Genomic DNA, 24,451 nt, shown 5'->3' with positions numbered 1-24,451 from the left:
CTTTTTTGCCTTTAAGCTAAGTAAATTGGAAATACCAATTAGGAATAGGTCAGGTCCCAGGTATGCTAGGTAAACAATAATCTGCTGTAGATGGAGAACATTTTTTTTCAAGTACTTCTGATTATCCTCCACTTCTTCCCATCTATCTGAGAACCACTGATTTAAGTGCTGCATTAATGATTGATGTTTGTAAATAATTTGGACTTTGTTTACCCAAATTATGTTATTTGCATGTACACAGCCCTTAATTGTCAAATATACTTTTTAAAAATTATCTTTGCTGCCCTATTTTAATAGACATGTTTCCTTTTTAAACATTCAGAACCTTTATATTTAGAGAACACAGACATGAAAAGAAAGGTAGTGAATGCTGGCAAGATGAGATTGAGCCCTAATGAGGAAGCCTTCATTTTAAAAGAAGATTATGAGAGAAGACGAAAGCTACGATTGCTACAGGTAAGATTTATTTGGAACAAAGTTTCAAATTCTGTAACTTCCCCCAATTATTAGTATTTTTTTACATTAAAGTGTTCTAAGTAAAATATTGCATTTAAAAACCTTTTCTTGCTGTACAAAAGCCTCGATTCTTGCATACTAACTAGTTTTGGAACATTTGAAAAATAGACCAAAATGGTAAATATATTGAAGAAAAGTTTGAGGATAGGGGTGAGTTGACTCAATAATTATTGGAAGATAATTCTTTAAATATGTTTTAAATGATGTTTAACTGATAAAGATTAGGGTGACTTTGAAGACTTAATGAAAAGATCATTAGCTAGTGAAACAAATTTATTATGAAGTTGCAGATTTTTCTAGAAGTCTTTAGAGTAAGTTAGTTAAGTCTTTGTGAAGCATATTTTAGGTGCCATTCTGCTTAAAATTGGGATGATGTACCTTAAATAGGGAGTTCTCATCTAGCTCTGTCTATATTCATCTGGACTATACATTTTATTGAATCATGTTTAACCATTTTAGCCTCTTAAATTAGGTTATTAGAATGGTAATGGCAGTACCATTAGGGCTTGAGGGATATTATAGCTAATCATTTAGGAAACTTTAGGAGATGTCTTGAAATTTTAGGGTTTTTCCCTATATCACTTGGATTTTTTTTTTTTTTCTTTACATAGAGCTTATCTAATGAATATTCAGGAGAATTGATAGATCTAAAGAAAATTAATTTAAGTTTCTGTTTCCAAATAGCTTTTTAAAAAGATTTAAGTACTCTTTTTTATATATCTGCTAAATACTAATTCTTCAGGTTCGAGAGCAAGAAAGGGATATCGCTTTACAGAGAAGAGAAGATATAAAACAAAGGAGAATTCGGCAATTTAATCATTTGGCAGAAGCACTGAGGGCAGAATGGGAGGAATCACAGACTCAGAAAATAAACAACTTGGAAAAACTGTATTTGGCAAGTTTAAGAAGTATGGGAGAGGGACACCAACAAGCCAAAGAAAATGTAAGTGAACACTGGTATGACTGCCTGTCTGTGGTAGTAATTATGGTTAAAAGCAAATTATACTTGTTAAATGTTTGTCTGATAAAAAAATGTTTTCATATATAGAATTTGTTTTGGGCAGTCTGAACTTTTAAAATTTAATGTCATTTAAGAATGCTGCTAGGTTCATTTCCTAGTAAGAGTCCTGTCAAGTAAAATCTATCTTCCTGTAATGTTTAATTTGTGTGTGTGTTAATCCTCACCTGAGGATAGTTTTCCATTGATTTTTCTTTATAATATATTTTTATTGACTTCAAAGAGGGAGGGAGAGATAGAAACATCAATGATGAGAGAGAATCATTGATTGGCTGCCTCATTGACGTCCCCGTACTGGGGATTGAGCCGCAACCCGGGCATGTGCCCCTAACCAGAATTGAACCCAGGACACTTTAGTCCACAGGCCAACGCTCTATCCACTGAGCCAAGCCAACTAGGGCTCTATTGATTTTTAGAGAGAATGGAAGGGACGGGGAGAGACAATGCGAGAAAGACGCGCCTAATTGCCTCCCACAGGAGCCCTGACCAGGGCTGGTGATCTAGCCTGCAACTGAGGTACATGCCCTTGACCAGAATCAAACCTGGGACCCTTCAGTCCTTGAGCTGATGCTCTATCCTCTGAGCCAAACCGGCTAGGGCTATCATCCTGTAATGTTTCATTCTCTTCCAGTCTTTAACTGTCTGGGTTAAAAAAAAAAAAAAAAGAATAGTAACTTTCTTAATCAGAAGTTGTTGTTTTTGAGCATTTTGGACAGACTCAGTGGGTTGAATTCATATTTCTTATTTCATTATCATTCCTCATATCTCTAATACTTATATAGTTAAATGTACATACACTTGGATTTCATTCACACAGTGTAAAAATTGTTTGATGTCTTTCAAAGAGGCAAAGTAGAACTCAGTATTTCAGACTGCCCCATAAACCTTATGTTGTTTTTTATTTTGATTTATGATTGGAAAATATGGGCATACCTTGGGGATATTGCAAGTTTTGTCCCAGACCACCACAGTGAAGTGAATCACGTGAATTGTTTAGTTTCCTGGTGCTTATAAATGTTATATTTACACTATACTGTAGTCTAATAAGTATACAATCGCATTATGTCCAAAAAACAATGTACATACCTTAACTAAAAAGTACTTTAATGCTAAAAAATGCTAACTATCATCTGAGCCTATTGGAAAAATAGACTTACTCAAAGTAGGTTGCCACAGACCTTTAATTTGTAAAAATCCACACTATCAAGTGCAATAAAGTGAAGCACAGTAAAACAACATATGCCTGTTCTAGATTGCAGTCCCGGAGACAGTCACACAAAATAAGGCAAGTCTTCAATATCAAACCAATAGTGAGGAAAAGAAATATCTTTTAAAAATGTGGCAATAAATATGTTCCATGGTCCCTGGTTTTAGTCTGGGTTTTTAGTAATGACATTAAGTTCTGATATCAGATTTTTGTAGCTTCATTTATTTGTGCTTTAGTGCAGTGTTTCCTAAACTTCAGTCATTCATTTTCATGATTTTTGTTCTGACTTGGGAAGCAACCAAAGATTGCTACCTTTTAACCCTGAATTACATGATTTAACATTTTATATCTGTTTTTAGGAACCTGATTTGAATGCTCTGGCACAGAGGGCAGCAGAAAGAAAAAGAAAAGCTGAACTGAGGCATAAAGAGGCCCTGAAAGTACAGAAAAACCAAAAAGAAATGTCAATTAAACGAAAAACCTGGTAAAGTAATAGTTTTTATCATATTCTCCACTGAAGCGGATATGGTTAGAAGTAGATGCTGCATTGGATATTGTTTAAGCAGCTATTAAAAAAAATCACAGTATATCCATTGGGTTGTTAATTTGGTTTTTAAAAATAATGCGGTCGGGGGAGGGGATGCGCTTGGGTAGGTGAACATAGTAACAAAGACTTTAGCAACAATTGCTAAATTATGTAGAAATGTATGGCTGGTTCAGCACACACGTCAACCAAAATCTCTCTGCCTCTGATGTGAAAAAAAAAAGATAAAATATCAGTGCGATTAAGAACATTAAAAGGTTATAGACTTTTTGGAAGTCATTAGTATTTTTGCATATTATAAAAATGAAAGAGCCTGTTATTAGTCAGCAATAGTCATTTTATGTAGTAGCCCATCTTTATCAATATTTCTCTTTTTTGCCCTAGCTGGTTTGGCTCAGTGGATAGAACGTCGGCCTGCGGACTGAGGAGTCCCAGGTTCGATTCCAGTCAAGGGCATGTACCTTGGTTTCGGGCACATCCCCAGTGGGGAGTGTGCAGGAGGCAGCTGATTGATGTTTCTCTCTCATCCGATGTTTCTAACTCTATCCCTCTCCCTTCCTCTCTGTAAACAATCAATGAAATATATTTTTTAAAAAATATTTCTCTTTTTTTTTAAGCCTAAACTAAAGAACATTAGATGTTCATTGAACTAGACCCCACTATAGAGCTTTATGTCCTTAGATATATCTCTTAAACTTGGTAAACAATTTCTTAATATCTGCTGTGTATAGACTGTTTATTAAATAACACACTGAGCTTGTGAGATCAGATGGGAGGATTTCTTGAGATCCTGTGGCTTTTATATTTTTAATCTTCAGGGATGTACTATAATATTGTCTGAGAAAGTAATTTATGCCATCTTTTGTTTTCTTAAGGCACATAAAAGCTCGAAAGGAAGCACTGCTTGCGGAAAAAGAGAGGTCTGCCAAAATTACAAGCCTGCCACCTCCTCCTCCAAGTCTTTTTGAGGTGAATTACTTTAAGTGTTAAGAAGAACAAGGTTATAATAATTCTTTACTTTAATTCTATAATAATTCTTTATAGAATTCAGTGCAGGTCAAAATATTTGCTATAACTTTTTTTTTTTACTTTATTGATTTTTAAGGAGAGAGAGAGAAACATGGATTTGTTGTTCCATCTGTTTATGCAGTCATTGGTTGATTCTTATATGTGATTTGATTGGGGATCGAACCCACAACCTTGGCATATCCTGACAGTGATCTAACCAACTGAGCTACCCGGCCAGGGCCTAACTTAATTTTAATTGTACAAATAACACATGCATATATCTGGAGTAAATAGTATGTATCTCTACTATATTAGGATTGGGTTTTTTTAGCACAATACTAATACTGTTCTAAATATAATCTAAAATAAAGTGTGTGACCCAGCCAGTGTTGCTCAGTGATCGAGTGTCGACCTATGAACCAAGAGGTGGTTTCATTCCTGGTCACAGCACATGCCTGGGTTTCGGATTCAATCTCCAGTAAGGAGGCATGCAGGAGGCAGCCAATCAGTGATTCTCATCATTGATGTTTCCATCTCTCTCTCCCTCTCTCTTCCTCTCTGAAATCAATGAAAATATATTAAAATACAGTCTATGTTCAGTTTTTCCCAGTTATCTAAAAATATTTTTGGTTATTTGAAAACCTGTAGATGTTTTTTATCTTTAAAAATGCCCTTTATTTATTTTTTAAAAACTGGATTATTTGCTCTGTAGACTTTTCCATATTTAGGATTTGGCCATTGTAGATAGTTACTATATTATAAGATAGAGATTAGTTCATATAAGTTCATAAGTTTATATAAGATTATGCAAAATGTCATTTTGAACAATTTTATTAAGTAAAGTGGAAATTAAAAGGTATCACTTCTCTTGTTCACATTAGCTTTTGGTGGTTATTGGGATGGCTATTTGGATGAATATCAAAATTACAGTTATTTTTACCTAAGAAGTTAGAAAAGGAAAAACTTACACGAATACAAAAATGGCTAATTTAGTTGTATTTACACATATATTTTATGTATGCATGATCAATATAAGTACCCAGTATTCACCTCTTAAGCCTTTAATGTTGTCAGCCTTCCTGCTTTTATGTTGAGCCATCTGCCATGTAACATTTGATCCAACAAGATTCAAAGGAAGAGTCAGATTTCAGTCTCTCCCTCAGTACCATGTTAAAAGACAGGTGGTATTTTATCCGTGATACTGTGACTTATCGTTGTCATAATTCCTAATGTTCCTGGCAAACCAAAGTAAAAAATTTACAAAAAGCATGAAAAACTGTATGATTTAGCAAATATGAATTATATGTTGGATGTAGCCTCCCCCCACAACTTTTTTTTATGAAAATTTTCAGAATACAGAGAAGTTAGAAGAATGCAATGAATAGCTGTTTGCGTTGTGTATAGATTTCAAATAGTTGTGCATATATGTATACATTTGAGTGTAAATTGTAGAAATGACATTTCACCCTAAATACTTCCGCATGCTTCTTGTAAGAATAAGGATGTTTTCTTATGCAATCACAGTAACACCATAGGAAAATTAACATTAATTCCTTAAATCCATTTAATATTTAGTCAGTAATCAGAATTTTCCAACTGCCCCTAAATTGTCTTGTCTTATACCTTTTTCTTTTTTAGTTGATTTCAGAGAGAGAGAGATAGGAACATCAATGATGAAAGAGAATCATTGATCGGCTGCCTCCTATACATCCCCCACCGGGGATTGAGCCCACAACCCGGGCATGTGCCCTTGACCGGAATTGAACCCGGCACCCTTCAGTCCGCAGACTGGTGCTCTATCTACTAAACCAAACCGGCTAGGACTTTTTTTTTTTCCCCCCAAACCAGCATCCAAGCCAAAGTTCACCTATTGCTTCTGCTTGTTTTATTTCTTTGGTTTCTCTTAATGTAAAACAATACCTCCCCCAAGTCTTTTATTTCAGACTTTTTTAAGGGACTGGTTTGAAGAGACTAGACTAGTTTCTCACGTTCTGTATTTATCTGGCTTGGTTATGGTCATGTTTACAACAGATATCCATCAAAAAGGTATATTTTTCTCTTTTCCTAGAGGGCCGGTGCATGTGCACGGAGCATGGGTGTGGCAGGGGGGAAGTCCCTCAGCCCGGCCTGCACCCTCTCCCAGTCCCTAGCACTGCTGCGGAGGCAGGAGAGGCTCCCGCCACTGCCGCTGACCTTGCCAGCTGTGAGCCTGGCTTCTGGCTGAGCACACTGACCACCAGGGGGCAACTCCTGTGTTGAGTATCTGCCCCTTGGTAGTCAGTGTGCATCATAGTGACCGGTCATTCTGCCATTCGGTCGATTTGGATATTAGCCTTTTATTATATAGGATTACCAAGTAATCTGAGAGATGGAACTTTATCAGTGAGCATGAACTGCTGTAACCAAATAATCAAACTTAGAATCAATAATAGTAGAACAACTTATTATATGCATCCTGATGTGATGCATTAAACTATACAGCATCACCTCTTTAGTACTCTTTCCTAAATATAATCTAGCTTTTAATTCTAATTCCAGTTTAATGGAAATATAGGGCATGATCCCATGTGAAAAAAATAAGAATAACTGATGAAAATACAAAATAAATTTATTTGTATCGGATCTAGCTTTAAATGAAAATTAATGCTTTTAATCTAACAGTCTATTTCCTATGTCCCATTTTTCTCAGAACATTGAAGTAAAGAGAATTTCTAATGTGAAAACCAATAGTTCTACCTACCATCATCTTTACGCTTTCGTGAATAGAGAGACAGACACAGAACAGGTGATTGACTTAATGTTTGTTCATTTTCCTCATTTTATTACTTCTCTGTTCATTGAATTGAGTTATATCTAGCTTCTTGTAAGTTGTTTCCAGATGTCAAAATTTGAATAATTCAATTAACCATCATTGAGTAATAATGTTTTTAAAAATCTTTCAAATATGTTTTGAATTATCATGTCATATTTAATATGAATGAGGTTTAATATGAATGAAAGGAGTTAGCTATTTGGATGGTTATATTTTAAAATAGCAAATCTTAAAACTTTTTTAATCCAAATAATATATGCTCTTTGTGAAAATCTTGGAATTATACATGCCAGCCTAAATGATAGGAAAAACACCCATGATTTCATCACCAAAAGGAAATGTAGTTAATCCGTTAATGAATTCATTATAGTCTCTCTATATAAACATATACACTTTTAAAAGCATGATATTTAACAAGTACTTAATATTAAATCATAGAATTTATTTAACCATTTTTCTGTTGTTCCATTTCTTCTGTAAATAATGCAAACATAATATTTTTTCATCAACTTTTTGCAAATAAACTACTTTATTTGTTCAGTCAACTTTTTTAACATGTAAGAGCTTCTAGTATGTGGTGTTTGAATATCCTGATAACTTAATTCTAAACTCTTGTATGCCACAAAATTTGTCTTTGGCTGAAGAATGATGCAAGTGGCCTGCTATATTCCTCCTGGAGCCAGTAATTCTCTGAATTATGTTTTGCTACATTTACTTTCTATATACACAACTAAACTAAATTCTTAAATTACTGATGCCCTTCATGATATTTTTTCTTTTGTCATTGACAGTTGCATAGTTTAAAAATGGATTTTTCATTCTAGAAATACTTTTTTCTATTGTAGCCATTATATTGGTTACTGTGAGACCCAGGAATGTCTGCAGACAAGTAAAACAGAAAAGTTAAATTCATCAATTTAAAAATTTCTCTGTGGGGGGCTGTTTGTCTCTTTTCCATGTCCCGCATGGAAAAGGAAACAGTCCATTTGCTGAGTGGAGGAGCTGGGGATTAAGAAATTAAAGAAAGACCAAGATGCAGAAATAGATTTTAAGCTGGGGCCAGGTGGGCGCCATCCTCTCTGATGGAGAGGCGGCAAAGCGGGCTGAGCCACACAGCAGGTTTATTTTAAAGGCCTAGATTTACATATCTAGTTCTGCCCCTACCTGATTAACATGTCCAGCCTTATTGGGGAAGCATGTTCCTAGGGCGTGGCTCTGCCTAAGCTCTGAGTTCAGCTGACAATAATTATAAGAAAATGCCTAGGTGCCTCCCAGGCGGCCCTCTACATTTCTCTAAATAACTGATGTACAAGATGCAGAAGTAGCATATTTTATATTTATTTTATGCACTGAAGATTACAATTCATGAAAAAAAATTTTAGAAACATTTTCTAAAATGAGTTTTTGCTTGTTTAAATTTTTAATTGCACTGACGCAAATCTGTAAAGGATTATATCCCTAAAGCATTCTTGTAAAATCATTTTTGATGTTTAGGCAGTAAGAATAAAACCAGGTACCTGCCCTGGCTGGTGTGTTCAGTAGTTAGAGCAGTGGCCCGTGCACCAAAGGGTCTCTGGTTCAATTCCTGGTCAAGGCATGTACCTGAGTTGTAGGTTTGACCTGGCCCTGGTCAGCGCGGGTGCAGGAGGCAGCCAATCAATGTGTCTCTCCCACGTTGATGTCTGTTTGTCTGTCTGTCTGTCTCTCTCTCTCTCTTCCTTCCTCCCTCTGTACACCCCTCCCTCCCTCCCACTCTCTTTATTTATTTATTTATTTATTTATTTTTAAATATATTTTTATTGATTTCAGAGAGAAAGGGAGAGGGGGGAGAGAGACAGAAACATCAATGATGAGAGAGCATCATTGATCGGCTGCCTCCTACATGCCCCCCATCAGGGATCAAGCCTGCAACTCGGGCATGTGCACTTGGCTGGGCTCGAACTTGGGACCCTTTAGTTCACAGGCCGAGGCCTCATCCACTGAGCCAAACGGGCCAGGGCATCTCCCACTCTCTTTAAAAGTCAATGGAGCCCTGACCGGTTTGGCTCAGTGGATGGAGTGTTGGCCTGCGGACTGAAGGGTCCCAGGTTCGATTCCGGTCAAGGCCATGTACCTTGGTTGCGGGCACATCACCAGTGGTGGGTGTGCGGGAGGTGGCTGATCAATGTTTCTCTCTCATCAATGTTTCTAGCTCTCTATCCCTCTCCCTTCCTTTCTGTAAAAAATCAATAAAATATATTTTTTAAAAAGTCAATGGAAAAAATATCCTCTGGTGAGGATTAACAAACAAACAAAAAGTTGGGGTTACCTAATTTTTCTCTAACTTTATTTTCTTTATATCCTTTATATTTCTCATTGTGTCTGGACTTAACATGTTAATCATGAATGTTGTATATTTTAAAGTTTCCCTCCCTTAAAATTTTGGTTTATCAAAATTGACATTTTGCTTTTAATTTACCCTTGGGGATGTAGGACTGCTGGTTTCAGAATCTTTGTTTTGTTTGGTGTATTTAGATTTGCATAAATATTTATTGGCTCAAAAGTTAGGTAATATTTTTGCCCTAGCTGGTTTGGCTCAGTGGATAGAGCATTGGCCTGTGGACTGAAGGGCCTCCCATTCGGTTCGGGGAAGGGCACGTACTGCCCTTGCAGGCTCCTGGCCCTGGTCAGGGGCATGCCGGCGGCAACCAATCGATTTGTCTCTCTCACATTCTTGTTTCTCTCTGTCTCCCTCTCCCTTTCACTCTCTCTAAAAATCAATGGAAAAATATTCTTGGGTGAGGATTATTAAAAAAAAAGTTATATGATACTTTTTTAATTAACTTATTTAAAATATATTTTTAATCTCTATATTTGGAAACTTTTACTTTTTTAATGTATTTTTTTATGATTTCAGAGAGGAAGGGAGAGGGAGAGATAGAAACATCAATGATGAGCGAGAATCATTGATTGGTGGCTTCCTGCATGCCCCCTACTGGGGATCGAGCCCACAACCCAGGCATGTGCCCTTGGCTGGAATCAAACCGTGGGCCCTTCAGTCCTCAGGCTGACATTCTATCCATGAGCCAAACCAGCTAGGACTTGCATAATATTTTTTTATGAAGTTGTTTGGACATTGCACTCTTAATATATTAATGTCAGTCTCTTTCCCTATTTATTTCACTGTTTGAGAGTTTTAAATAATTTTACATATATACTTAACTAGAAGCCCGGTGCGTGGGTTCGTGCACCGGTGGAGTTCCTTGGCCTGGCCTGCGCAGATCAGCTGAAACCAGCAGTCCTACATCCCCAAGGGATGTAGTAGTATGCGAAGTGGCAGGCTCATCCTGGTTCCGCTGCGCCTGCTGTTGCCACTGCTCAGTAGGCTTGCTGCCACTCCGCTGTGGTCTCTGTGCACCCATCCTAGGGCGATACCAGCATGCCCATGACTGAGAGGGGGCCATGGGCTCGCTCCCAGTCAGTCCCGATCCTCGTCCCGATGGGGAAGGGAATGCAGGGGGAGTGTCTGCGGGAGAGGCTCACGCGCTGCAATTGCACTCGCCAGCCATGAGCCCAGCATCTGGTGCCCATTGGTCAGCTGAGTGGCGCTCCTGCTGTGGGAGCGCACTGACCACCAGGGGGCAGCTCCTGCATTGAGTGTCTGCCCCCTGTTGGGCAATGAGCATTGTAGCTACTGGTCAACCGGTCGCTTAGGCTTTTATATATATAGTTTTCATGTTCATCATTAATTATTTCAACTGACAAATAGAATTTCAACATATAAAATACATAGAAGACTTTTGTTAAGATTACATTTGGAATGTTTACCAAGATTTGAAAATGAATATTCAGATATAAGAATCCAGGTTATGTGCCTCTCCCCCTCTTTAGTATTATTATTGTTATGTTAATGAATGTGATGGCTAACTACAGTCACATAATCATTGGTTATGTGCAAGTTCTAGGAAGCCAGAAATTATATTAAAGTAGGTGTTTTTGGTGATTTGGTCTTCTTGAGGCTGAAGCCAAGCAGCAGATGTTGGCTGAAAATCAAAAATAAATCTCAGTGCTTTCCTAAATGACTTACGTGATTTTTGACGTTTGTGGTTTCTTTACTACTACCTTTCAGCATTTGTTGTTTTAATAGGATTTCTCTACTTAACAAAAAATGATAGAGAAATGCGTTTGGATAAGTATAATGCAGCAATGTTCAACCTTTTTCATGGCACACATAACCTAATTACTAAAATTCTGTGGCACATCAAAAAATATATTACATTTTTTGCGATCCGGCAAAAAAAGAAGTATAATTTTGATTCATTCACACCGGACAGCTATTGTGTGTTGGCTGTTGTCTTTTTTTTTCAATGTAAGGAAAAGAGGTCAGAGCTCCTGACTAAATAAATAGTTAGGTATTAAATGTTTTGAAAATTCTTGTGGCACACCAGTTGAAAATCACTGCTATAGTGTAATCTGGTTTGAAATTAACAACTTGTAAAACTTTACAGTAACAATTTCATCTTTGTCATAGATACATGCTGTGGGCATTCAACTCTTATCATTTAATTTTTAAAAAAATATTTTTTATTTATTTCAAAGAGGAAGGGAAAGGGAGAGATAGAAACATCAATGTTGAGAGAGAATCATTGATTGGCTGCCTCCTGCACATCTCCCACTGGGGATTGAGCCCCCAACCAAGGTACATGCCCTTGACTGGAATCGAACCTGGGACCCTTCAGTCAGCAAGCTGACGCTCTATCCGCTGAGCCAAACCCGCTAGGGCTTATCATTTAATTTTATTTAAGTAGTAAAACATGCTTTTAAAGTTTTTTTTTTAATTATTGGTTTGTTTTATACTTTTAAATTGCCTAAAATGTTACTGATTGACTGCTAGCCAGATCCTCATTTGGCTGCTGAAGAAGAAGCTAAAAGACTGGAAGAAGTACAAAAACAAGCAGAGAAAGAGAGAATGGAGCAGACTGAAAAGGCACATGTACGGGGTTTCCAAGCAATGAAAAAGATCCATTTGGCTCAAGTAAGAATTACATTCTCACTGTGACCACTACTGACAGACTTAACCAATAGCATTGCAGAACTGATGAGTGAATGGGCTCAAAGTAAGGAGGTGTGAAGAATGTGAAAACATAGCCTCTGAGTCATATGATTTCAAATTTCCCCACTTTCTTTTACCTCTTGTTTCAGATTCAGGTTGGGTGAAGCTATTCTCACTAATAGTATATTGCTGTTCTAAAATGTTTACTAATGATGAGTTTATTAAAAGTTAAATATTTTAATCAATTCAAAAATAGCCTGAGAAGAAATTAATCACTTTTCTGATTTGTGCTCTGTAAATTCTAGAATTCAACTCATTAAATATTTGTTGAGCAGAGCACTTGTTGGCTTCGCAGAGTTTTGATTCAAAGGTGGAGTCATGACCCTGTTGTCAAGCAGCTTTGAAAAGGTGGTTGTTGCAGAACTGCAGAATATGTATAATGAAAACTGGCTTCATAGTTTCAGCTTCACATTTGTCAGCAAGTGTTTATTCTTGAAACAGCATAGAAATGACTAATCTTTTTAGAAGTCTGAATTTATGTTCTGAATTTGACACATGCATTTAGATGTTTTAAATGCTTATCTGAGGAAGTTTTTTATGTGCCTCTGTGAGGAATAAATGCCTGTCTCTTTTTAAAATTGAATTTATTGGGGTGACATTGGCAAAATGCCTATCTTATTAAAGTTCATTTGTATAGTTTGAACTGAATTATTACCTTCTCCCTTAAATTTTTAGCTGTTTATAAACTGGAAATAAGTTATGACTAAAATAACTGAATGTCTGAATTAGTATCAGTCTATCTAAGGCCTAAACCTATAGAAAAAATTGTGAAAGCATCGTAAACTGAGCACTCCTCCATAAATCAATAGTGTCTGGTGGTGAAGTAAGTGGACTCCACAGTCGGCCTAGATTTTTGTCCCTTTACTCCTTCGCTGTTTGATCTCAGGCAGGTTACCTAAGCTCTCTGAGCTCTGTTTCATGATCTGTTTTGTGAGGATTAAATGAATTGAGTGAAGCCCCTGGGATTGTGCCTGGAATTTCATAAGCTCACAGTAATTTTATCATTGGTGGTGGTAGATATTATAAATAATTCAAGTAGAAAAATATGCCAAGCTTTAAGCGAGCCAAGAATAGTATACTTATACAAATAACTTTGAAGTTAATTGAATAAGAAGTTAATGATTTGAAACTTAATGTAAATGAAGTGATTTCATAATTTGATTCTTTTTCAGGACATGGCAAAACAATTGGAGATATTTTATCTCCAAATGACAAAATATTTTAAACTTTATATAAGAATAAGTAGTGTGTATATGTAATCACTTGACAAACACTTTGTTATACAGGCTGTCCACCTTTTTTCAGACTTAGTGTCTCTTACACAAAAATGTCATCAAACTATGCAATCTCATTACTACTAGAGCATTTCCTTCCCCCTGTCTGAACCTTTTTGCTGTAAATCCCATTGTGCCCTGGGACCGTATTTCCTGCTGGTGTCTAGTGTCTGTTATAACTAGTGTTTGGCTGCTACTTGCCCTTTCAGCTTTATCTTTTTTCCTTGAATACCCCTGCCCTCTACTTGTATGTCCTATCTATAATGAATAGCGTACTTTTTCTGAATACCCTGTGCCTTCATTTCCATACCTTTGTACTGTAGTTGTTACTTCTTTCTCATATGCCTTCTCCTTCACCTACTTTTATCGGGCTAAATCCTCATCCCAAGGAATCAGAAGTCTTCTCTTATGCTCCCTCCCTAGCCTCCACCACCAAAATCCTGTTAGATAACCTCACTGAAACTCCTGCTTAAATTTCCAAATTAGCCAGACTCTAAGCTTAAAGAGATACATGTAGATCCCCTTTAATCATGGTGATTCCAGGAGTATGATGTAATAAGTATCATCTGTTAAGCCACAGTCGCTCTGGGTCCTGGTGCCTACCTGAGTCTGGTATATGCTGCTGTCTGCGAGGAGAACTGGCACAGAGTGCACTGCAGGAGTCGTGGCACTTATAGAGAGCCTACTTAGATAGAGCCTAACTTCATGACTGTCCTGAGAAAGGAGAACTGTAACTGGCAGATACCTTTGAAGCTTTGTGGTGTAATCAGTACTACCCACCACCTTAGAGTCCTTACTGACAGAGTACTAATTCCCTGTTTGCTGCTCTAGGGGTGAGGTTGTATCTCTAACATCAGTGGTATCTGACATTTAGTAAATATTTTTTGAATGAATAAATTAATGTCTTTTTTGTGGTATAACAAATGGTAGAGGAGGGAGGGGAATCCCTGGCCCTGTTTCTCACAATTTCTCTACTTTTCCCTCACTGTTAATATTAATACCCTAAGTGTGTGCCTCAGCTGTTGTTAATGAAATCTCTTTATTCTTGAAGAATCAAGAGAAACTAATGAAAGAACTCAAACAGCTACAGCAAGAGGACCTGGCACGTAGGAGACAGACTGTAGCACGAATGCCACCACAACTAGTTGCACTTCCATACAAACGCAGTGAAATGAATGAAGACTGGCAGAGAGAGCTCGAATTTGCCTTTGAAGACATGTACAATGCAGACAGGAGTAAGATATTTTCAATAAACTTTCAGCGATGCCTTTAAATGTCTTGGTGGTAAAATACGTTTGCATTAATGAAGCAGTTTTTATTTTGAAATGAGTTGTTCGTTTGAAAGAGGTCCTCATGTTTTAGACTTAGAAACTGTAATGGCCTTTAAATTTTTATGCTCAAGTTCTTTTTAGTCATTTTGGAATGGAAACATATCTCTGTATTTCTTTATTGAGAGGTGAAAGGAAACCTGATTTTGCACCTCGAACCAGAACCTTTGCCCACTGTGACTGATCAGATCCAAGATGAAGAACTGGACCTTTCAATGGAACAAGAAAATTTAGGTGAAACTGAAAAACCTCCAGTGACAGAAGCTGAAACAATATGTCCTGGTGAAGCAGACGGTAAAAACTTCTTCAAAATTGAATATTACAGTGTTTCATAGAACAAAATGCTAATCATTTGCCAACAGAAAAGTGTGGTCTAATTTGAGTGCAAATAGCGCTTAATGGGAATAGGAGTGATGGAAGGAGGAAACAGCATGCACAGATTTCCATTATTAATGATCCTTTTCATATATATAGGAGGAAAGTTCTTTTATTCATATGTACATATAGTCTGAAGATTTTTAGGTTACTTGGTTTAGATGCTTAATTCTGAATTCATTTGAAAGATCAGCATTTTTTTTTAGACTTTCATCAAATCACCAAAGAAATCCTACTGTGTTAATTATAGCTAGGCACTAAGTGTGTAATAAAGAGCAAACTCTTAGATCTCTTTTCTAAACTTCATCTCTGTCTCCACCATTCTAAACCTTATCATGGGTACTTAAAACTCAGTATCTTAACAGCAAATTGATCATCTTCTCTTAACTCCAGAAACCTTGTTTTCCTGTCTTCTTCCTCTGTAGTAAACTAGAGACCCGGTGCATGAAATTCGTGCACAGGTAGGGTCCTTCGGCCTGGCCTGTGATCTGGGCCAATCAGGGCCTTCCGGCCGCCGGCTAAGGCCTTCCTTTGTTCCACGCTGCCCCCTGGTGGTCAGCACACGTCATAGCAAGTGATCAAACTCCTGAGGGGACACTTTGCATATTAGCCTTTTATATATATACTGGAGGGCCAGTGCACAAAATTTGTGCACAGGTAGGGTCCCTAGGCCTGGCCAGCAATCAGGGCTGATAGGGCCTTCCAGCTACCGACCGGGGACTTCTTTCATTCTGCGCTGCCCCCTGGTCAGCGCACGTCATACCGAGCGATCAAACTCCAGGTCTCCTGGTCGAACTCCTGAGGGGTCACTTTGCATATTAGCCTTTTATATATATAGATATAGTTTGCAGTTGTCTAAGCTAGACCAGTGGTTGCCTCTGACACCTCCCGCTCTTTTACTCTATATCTGCTGTAAGACTAAGTCCTCTTCATTTTGACCTCTTTTTACCCCTATCCCTAACTACTATGGCCTTTGTTCAAAACCACTCAGGTTTTCTCATCATTTCCACCCTACACTGGATAGGTAGCCCTTTAGGCTTCCAACTTTATGTGGGTCTCCTCTTGAACTCCTTGGGTGAGGGCTCTAGGCTTTGTCCCTGTCCCTAGGCCCACACTATTGTCCAAAATGTAAGGTCATTGTGGTTTGGAAACAACTTCAGAAGGTGGTTTTGGGCTCACTTGTCTTCCAGAATTTCCACTTAAATTTCATTTCTGGCCTCTGCAGAATCTTTTATTTTCTTGCCAGATCAGCAGTGCCTTTAAGAAATACTTTACTGTTTCCTTCAGCTCTTTGAGTTGTTTTCATTGGGAATATCATTCAGATTGGTGGTTTGTCAGAGTTGCACAACTTGCCTTATCTAAAAGGACAGTCACTTTTCAGCTACTGCTGATCCATTTGGGAATTGCTGGTTGGGTGTTGCCAATTCTCTTGATTTTTCAAAAGAACCTAGGAATACTATTGTTTTTAAATGGTGAGTGAAAAAAGCCAGGTAAAAAGAAAATACCTAAATGTAATTCCATATTTATATAAAATTAAAGAGAAAAACAGGCAAAAATAATCTGGTCTCAAGGCAGCATAATGGTTACCTTTAGGGGTGTAATGACTGGAAGGAGCATGAAGGAGTTTTTGAAATGTTTCACATAATGATCTGGATGATGTTATATAGATAAATGTAAAATTCACTGTGCTGTACATGTAAGTTATGACTAAGAAAGTTTAAAGAAAAGCATAGGTCAGATAAAATTATAGTCTGCCAGTTTTCAACCTCTGTAGATTTCTTAAATTTTATTCCTTAAGTCAGAACACTATGCATTGGAAACACAGTTTTGTCCCCTTAGAGAATTGTTAGTATTGTACTGAGTTTTGGAATTGTACTATCAGCCCATATGGAAGGATGTTTTGAGGAAACAACTTAAGAATTTTTAACTACAGGGATATCTTTATGATGATAAGTGGGAGAAATTTTCCCAGATAGTACCAGGAATACTTTGGGAGCACTTGATTTGCTTTCAAGGTATAACTGCTAATGTTTTTCTCTGTAGCTACTAAGTACAGCGCCATAATTGGTATCCTCCTCTAGCATATAGAACCTTACAACACATATTTTCAAAGTTAATCTTACAAATTAAGAGGTATGCATTCTGTCTTCATTTACAAACAGAATAAACATGTTACTGATACATTTTCAGCTTCAAATTTCTGATGGATGCTTGTTGGAAAATAGTTTAATTTTGGTGTCTTTATTAAATTTAAGTTAAAAATATTATTCCTGGTTATAAAATTGTGATTGGGTTTGAATAGCATTGTACATACTGTTAAATTATAAATAATGTGAGGAAAATGAAGTTGTGCTTTTGTTTTAACTAATAGTTGTAGCAGTAACTAAGTATAAAGATAGAATAATTTACTGGGTATATAATAGATGCTGAATAAATGTTTTTTCTTTTCTTTTAGTTCCCTTGGCAATGAAGACCCAGCAACTCCCTTCAAAAATTCTTTTTAAAAAATTATTAAATAAGATTCGAAACCAGAAATCTCTATGGACAATTAAATCCATGTCTGAGGATGAAAGTGAAATGACTACGACTATTAGTGAAACTGAGAGTAAAGCACCAACATTTGAATCAGAAACAACTGCTATTGAAGAGGGAACACTATCCTCTAGGCAGGAACAAGGTGTGTCTGTCCAGTAGTCTCATTTTGTAGTCCATACGCCCTTTCTAAGTTACTTAAAAATATGTTCATTCCTGCTCTGGCACAGTGGCTCAGTGGGTTGGAGCAATGTCCCTTATACCAAAAGGTTGTGGGTTCAATTCCCATTTGGGGCGCAATACAGGAGGCAACTGATCCATGTTTCTCTCTCACATTGATGTTTCTCTCTCCCTCTCTAAAATCAATGAAGACATATGTTCAGGTGAGGATAATATGTATATATGCTCATTCCTGAAAAATCAAAGAATAGAGGTAAAAAAATGAGGACACATTTGTAATTCCTTAACTAATAAAGAATTTAAAGATTAAAAAAATGAATAAAGGTAAAAAAAATGTTTTAGAGCCCATATTGCTGCTACTTAAAGGCAATAAATGTTAAAAAAAAAAAAAAAAAAAAACTCTAGTGAATCTTCCAGACCACTTTCAATGTAGTAATATTACATTTATATCCAATATAATTGATGAACCAAAATTAACCAGTTTTCTCTTGTTGAGACATTTAGGCTATTTCTAATTTTTCTTGGTATTTCATGTGCTGCAGTGAGCATTCTTTTAGCAAAGTCTTTGCCTTATTTTAAATTATTTTCTTAGGAACAACTCTTGAGAGAATCAAAGGAGATGAACATGTTATCAGCTTTTGAGTGTACTGTATTATGTGCTTATTCTTAGAATTTTGTCTTCTGTCTTTTTTAAAAATGTGATTGTATTTGTATGGAAATACTTTGCTACCAGGCTTCTAAGAGTAGTGATTCATCCATATTTGGATTTTATTCCAAGTACAACAGGAAGCCTTCTGGAAACCATTTCTTCACTTGACCTGTTGACCCCGCCCTCTCTTGGTTTTCCTATCTCACTGGCTCCTCCTCCATGGTTTCCTTTGCTGCTTATCCTGATCTCTACAACCACTAGTCATTGCCCTGAGCTTGTTTTTCAAATCTTTTCTCTTTGTATCAACACTTCCTAGTCCATCTCTAATGTCATGACTTTGTATTACCATCTATGTACTGATGATTTCCAAGGGTGTCTTTTTAGGCTTGGTCTCTCCTTTGAACTCCACTCATTTAAATGTCTACTTGACATCTTCCCTTGTCAAACTTTTCCAAAACTGAACTCTTGATATCCCCTTCCACCCAGCACCTGCTTTTCTTACAGTCCTCTATATTTCAATAAGTGGTAGTAAAATTCTTTTGCTTGAGCCCAAAAGCTAGTTATTCTGGTTTCTCTCTTTTACATCCTACATCTGAATCATCAGCAAATCCTAGTGCTCCTACCCTCAAAATATATCCGAAGTCCAGCCATTACTCACCACCTACCATTCCAGTTTAAGCCATGTTCATTCTCTAGTGTAGCTTCCTGTAGTAAACCCTTAAAAGGTCCTTTATTTTCTGTTTTCTACCTCCCTGCTATAGTCTCTTCCCAGACTCATCCTGTTAAAATCAGCTCATTCTTCTGGGGAAAGCCCTCCAACAACTGCCAATTTCACTCAGTAAAAACCAAAGTGCTTACAGTAGCATCAAAGCTTTATGTGATCTGCACACACCCCTACCCTGTCATTTCTTTCATCCTCACTCTCTGACTTCTTTCTCTGCACCTCCCCAACCATAGGCACTGGCTTCCTTGGTATTCATAACACAGCAGACATGGCTCACATAGTATTTGCAGTTGGTCTTTCTGGCTGGAGTGCTCTTGGGTATTTTAATGATTCACTCTCACTTCAGATATTGGCTCAAAAATGCTTTCTCAGTAAGGCTTTCTCTTACCACTCTATACAAAAAGACAAGGTTCAGCCCCTCGCCCCACCCACATTCCCTTTACTCCCTATCCCTTTAACCTGCTTTTTCTCTGTCTCTCTCATCAACATCTGATGAACCATAAATTTACTCTTTTGCTTATTTGCTCCTTATCTTGACACTTTTCCTGAGCAATCTCCAATCCCACAATGTCATCTCCATGAGGATAATAACTTGAGTTTGTTCATTGCTAAATCCCAGAGCATAGACTAGTGCCTTGTACATAAAAGATGCTCAGTTAATATTTGTTCAGTTAAATGAATAGCTTAAAGCAAGAGAGGTAAGTTCGGAAGTCAGACATACATATGATGATTAAAGAATTAAAGAATTCAGTGAAAAGAGGGCTTCTAAGACCCTCTGAGGGACTCCAGCATTTAGAAGATGGCTAGAGAACAGCAAAGGCAGTATAAAGGAGTGCCCAACAAAGTTGCAATAAAAGGGGCCTCTTTCATCTCAATTTTGAAAAAGGCCTCTTATAAGTAGCCTTTCTCTAGCCTCGTCTTGCTTCACTTTCCCCCTTGTTTAACTACACCCATTTGATCCTCATTCAGTTCCCTGAATGTGCCAAGTTGTTTTTATCCTCACAGGGTGCTAATACCTGCTACCTGGCTGATTCCTCCTTAACTTTCAAGTGTCTGCTTAAGTGTCATTTCCTAAGAGAAATCTCATCTGTAATACTCTTGCAGAACCCTTTGTTTTTCTTATATAGTACTTATCATAGGTTCTAATTTTATCTTTTTTTTAGGATACTTATATCTTTCTTTTTTTTAAGGCCATTTCTTATTTACCACAGTGTCCCTAACATGCAACACTTAAGTAGGTACTGAATGAATAAGTGCATGAATGAGTGAATATTTAATGCAGAGTTTCTGGCTACCCTGATATGATTGCCTTAACTTTCTTCTCTGCTCTGGTTTCATAAATAATAAAAATGATAACATCTAAATATCTCAAAGATACTTTTAAATTTCTTTAGCTTCTGCTTAAACTTTGGTGTCTTGCTTATTTTATGCTTTTCCATTGTGTTTGAAGCTGTCAGCATGCCTTCTTAATGGTTCTTCATTTTTTCCTTTTTGTTTACAATTTCAGTCTTCCATCTGTCTCCTTATATTAGGCTCAAGGTTTTTTGTTGTTGTTGACTTTAAATACATTTTTATTGATTTCAGAGAGGAAGGGAGAGGGAGAGAGAAAGAGAGAAACATCAATGATGAGAGAGAATTATTGGTTGGCTGTTTCCTGCATGCCCATCACTGGGGATCAAGCCTGCAACCCGGGCATGTGCCCTGACCTGGAATTGAACCATGACTTCCTAGTTCAGTGATGGCGAACCTATGACACGTGTGTCAGAGGTGACACGCGAACTCATTTTTTTGGTTGATTTTTCTTTGTTAAATGGCATTTAAATATATAAAATAAATATCAAAAATATAAGTCTTTGTTTTACTATGGTTGCAAATATCAAAAAATTTCTATATGTGACACGGCGCCAGAGTTAAGTTAGAGTTTTTCAAAATGCTGACACGCCGAGCTCAAAAGGTTTGCCATCACTGCCCTAGTTTATGGGTTGACACTTAACCTCTGAGCCATGCTGGCCGGGCTTTTGTTGTTTTTATATTTTTATTGATTTCAGAGAGGAAGGGGGTGGGAGAGAGAGAAACATCAATGATGAGAGAGAATCCCTGATCAGCTGCCTCCTGAGCACCCTACACTGGGGATTGAGCCCAAAAACCAGGCCTATGCCCTGACCAGAAATCGAACCAGGGCCTCCTGGTTTATAGGTCGATGTTCAACCACTGAGCCACGCTGGCTGGGCTAGGCCCAAGTTTAATATATAAAATATGTGGTCATCTGGAAGGTGACTGGATCTTAAATAAGACATTCAGGTGGACCAAGATGAATTGTTAATCTGAGTGCAGAGTTTTGTTACTTTGTTTAGATTTAAGATTAACAGTGATAATATGTTCATAATGTATTTATTATAGTTGAAAGTGATATGCTAACAGTTGACTCTGGACCACTCACTAGTGAAGATCAACCAATTTCATGTGGTGCAGACTCTAAAAAGGAACAAGGTATTTTTTTTAATTTCCATCCTTTTAAAATTTACATCCTCAAATTAAACTTGCTTGATCTTCAAATCTTTTTCCTAATAAAACTTCATGAAATGAATGAATAAAGAGCATTAGAGTAGTACCAAAATTCTAAATTATTAAAACTAATTTTTGTTTTGGGAATCCTCTTAGAAATAAATGAGACCCAAACAATCACAGCTGTAGCTCAGAGTTCAGTTCTACTCCATCCTCAAGAGGAAGCAACCAGAATTAGAATGGCAGCAAGACAGAAACAGGTAATTTGAAATTTTTGTTTTTAAAGGTTTTATTCTTCCCCTTGGTACTATAATTTTGTTTGACCAGTGAAATTTGTCTTAATATCTGGCTACATTTGATACCATTTATTCTACCTTGACTTACACATTCAGCTGATAGAAGGCACTTCATCTTCACATGTACTATTCATTTTACCCTTATGACTTCTGCTTCGCATTTTATACTTTTGTATATATCTTTCCTATAAAATGTATTTGTTTTTTAAAGTCGGAGTCTTTTTAAAAATGTATTTTATTCTACAGAATTTCTGGTACAGTGCTTTATGCATCATAAGTGTTCAATGAATATTTGTGGAATAAATGGATCCCTGTCGTAATATTGGATCAAGCCCATTTGCCTAGGCTTTGTAATTTTAAAGATTTTTTGAAAAATAGTATTTCAGAAGAAAAATTTAAATTCAACCTTCTTATCTATAATTTTGGTTCCATATACTTTAGTAAAAGATCTTATTTATTTATTTATTTAAGGTTTTTTTTGGTTTGTTTCTTTGTTTTAATTTTTCAATTACATATGACATTCAATATTCAGTCTCAACACAGCTTTTCATTTATTTATTTATTTATTTATTTATTTATTTATTTATTTATTTATTTTAATCCTCAGCCGAGGATATTTTTCCATTGATTTTTAAAGAGTGGAAGGGAGAGGGAGACAGAAACATCCATGTGAGAGAGACACATAGATTGGTTGCCTCTTGTACACACCCTAACCAGGGTCAGCGAACCTACAACCGAGGTATGTGCCCTTGACTGGAATCGAACCCAGGGCCCTTTAGTCCCTGGGCCAATATTCTATCCATTGAGCCAAACTGGCTAGGGCAAAATATTTATTTTTAATATAAATTACCTTGAAAGAAGCTGGTTGTTACTAAGTCAATCAGTTTATATAGTTTTTATAAAAATACAGCTATACAGTTAAATTCTGAGCCAGTATTTCTTCTCAGATACTTGTTTTTTTAATCAATATTCTAAAGCATTATTGTCCAATAGAACTTTCTGTGGTAATGGAAATGTTCTATATCTGTGTCCATGTAGCTGCTAGCTACATGGGCTATTAAATACTTGAAATATTACTAGTGTAATGAGAAACTGAATTTTAATTTTTACTTAGTTTGAATTCACTTACCTAGTCACATGTAGCTAGTGACTTTTATATTGATAATGCTGTTCTAAAGGTACTACAGAACTGTAAACAGCTAAATTCAGTGGTTCCTACCCTGAGGGAAAGTAAGGAAATGAAGATAGGAACTTGGTATAGCCTCATTAATTTTTAACTGTTGCCTGACTAAAAATAGGTAGTTTTGGATTGAGGCAATTTTTGTTTTGAAAACAAGATCATCTTTTATTATCTCTAATAAAAGTGTTCCTCTTAATAAAACTTCACATTCATTTTTTTTACTTAATCAGTAAATATTTACTATGTATTACATATGTATCAGGGACTTGACTAGATGCTGGATTTAGCAGGCAACCAGGTTAGCCCAGTCCCTGTCCTCATGAAACTTGGTCACTCTAACATCCATTCTTTTCCTTGGATCTGTGTGTATATTGGTTAACATTAGGGTCCAGGTGCCATCCATGTGCCATTGGCCAACTCTGTTTCCTGCCTGACAGTGTTTATCATTGTATTGCTATTTGGGTTCTAAATAACTGCATTCTTCTATGGGTATGCCTTAGAAATTAAAGTGTTTGGGGAGGCCTTGACATTTAATTTCTTTGTCATTTCTTACTTAGTATGTTGTGAAATTAACGATGTGGACACAGAATTTGGCCTTCTCTGGAGGTGGGGCTTCAGTGATGATCATGGCTTCCCTGTGCTTCCAGGAAATAGAAATCATTAATGTGTTGTTGTTTTCTTTCTGCCTCTTTTTAAATTTTTTCCCTTTTTCTCTTCTCCTCCTTTTGCCATCGTTCACTCCCTCCCCCTTGCCCCCGACAGCAGCACAATAACAGATAATCTTCTGGGATAATTGGTACTGTTGGTGATCATACCTGATTCTTTTCAATGCAATTCATACTATAAACTTTTCTTTTGTGTGAGTTTGTTGTTAATAGATCCATAGTTTTGTGTTTTTCCTTGTGTGTTGTTTTTTTTTTTTACCTAGATAATGGAAATAGAAGAGCAGAAGCAAAAGCAATTGGAATTACTTGAACAAATTGAACAACAGAAGTTAAGATTAGAATCTGATTGCTTCAGGGCTCAGCTGGAAGAAGGAAAAAGAAAACAACCTCACCAGACTGAGGTAGGATGCGGGGAAATCTCATCCCTACATAGACCACTGGGGGATAAGGAAATATAATAAAACCTCAATATAATGGACTAATTCCGGTGAGGGGGTTTCTGCTAAAGAAACAGACCTACACCTAATAAAGTAGGTTTTCCCAATG

At 36.8% G+C, this 24,451-nt stretch overlaps 1 protein-coding gene across 3 annotated transcripts in view; it reads left to right on the top strand.

Moving 5' to 3' along the window:
* Positions 1–24,451, top strand: part of CEP295 (centrosomal protein 295) — a 55,928-nt gene that overhangs the window by 2,595 nt on the left and 28,882 nt on the right. The window contains exons 2-13 of one of the 3 annotated variants that reach the window (XM_070425861.1): positions 323–456; positions 1,259–1,459; positions 3,101–3,225; positions 4,161–4,254; positions 6,983–7,078; positions 11,979–12,119; positions 14,523–14,706; positions 14,926–15,093; positions 17,630–17,851; positions 21,660–21,749; positions 21,921–22,024; positions 24,169–24,306. In XM_070425861.1, coding sequence (XP_070281962.1) covers positions 349–456; positions 1,259–1,459; positions 3,101–3,225; positions 4,161–4,254; positions 6,983–7,078; positions 11,979–12,119; positions 14,523–14,706; positions 14,926–15,093; positions 17,630–17,851; positions 21,660–21,749; positions 21,921–22,024; positions 24,169–24,306 — 1,671 coding nt within the window. In that variant the 5' untranslated portion in view covers positions 323–348. Of the gene's footprint in view, positions 1–322; positions 457–1,258; positions 1,460–3,100; positions 3,226–4,160; positions 4,255–6,982; positions 7,079–11,978; positions 12,120–14,522; positions 14,707–14,925; positions 15,094–17,629; positions 17,852–21,659; positions 21,750–21,920; positions 22,025–24,168; positions 24,307–24,451 lie in introns of those variants that run through there. The other 2 variants (XM_070425860.1, XM_070425862.1) reach the window with 2 other exon arrangements.

The sequence above is a fragment of the Myotis yumanensis genome, unplaced genomic scaffold (assembly GCF_028538775.1).
Source record: "Myotis yumanensis isolate MYYU_CA2020_CCGP unplaced genomic scaffold, mMyoYum1.0.hap1 SCAF_10, whole genome shotgun sequence".
In the NCBI taxonomy this organism is placed as follows: domain Eukaryota; kingdom Metazoa; phylum Chordata; class Mammalia; order Chiroptera; family Vespertilionidae; genus Myotis; species Myotis yumanensis.
This window is presented reverse-complemented; position numbering and strand designations above follow the sequence as displayed.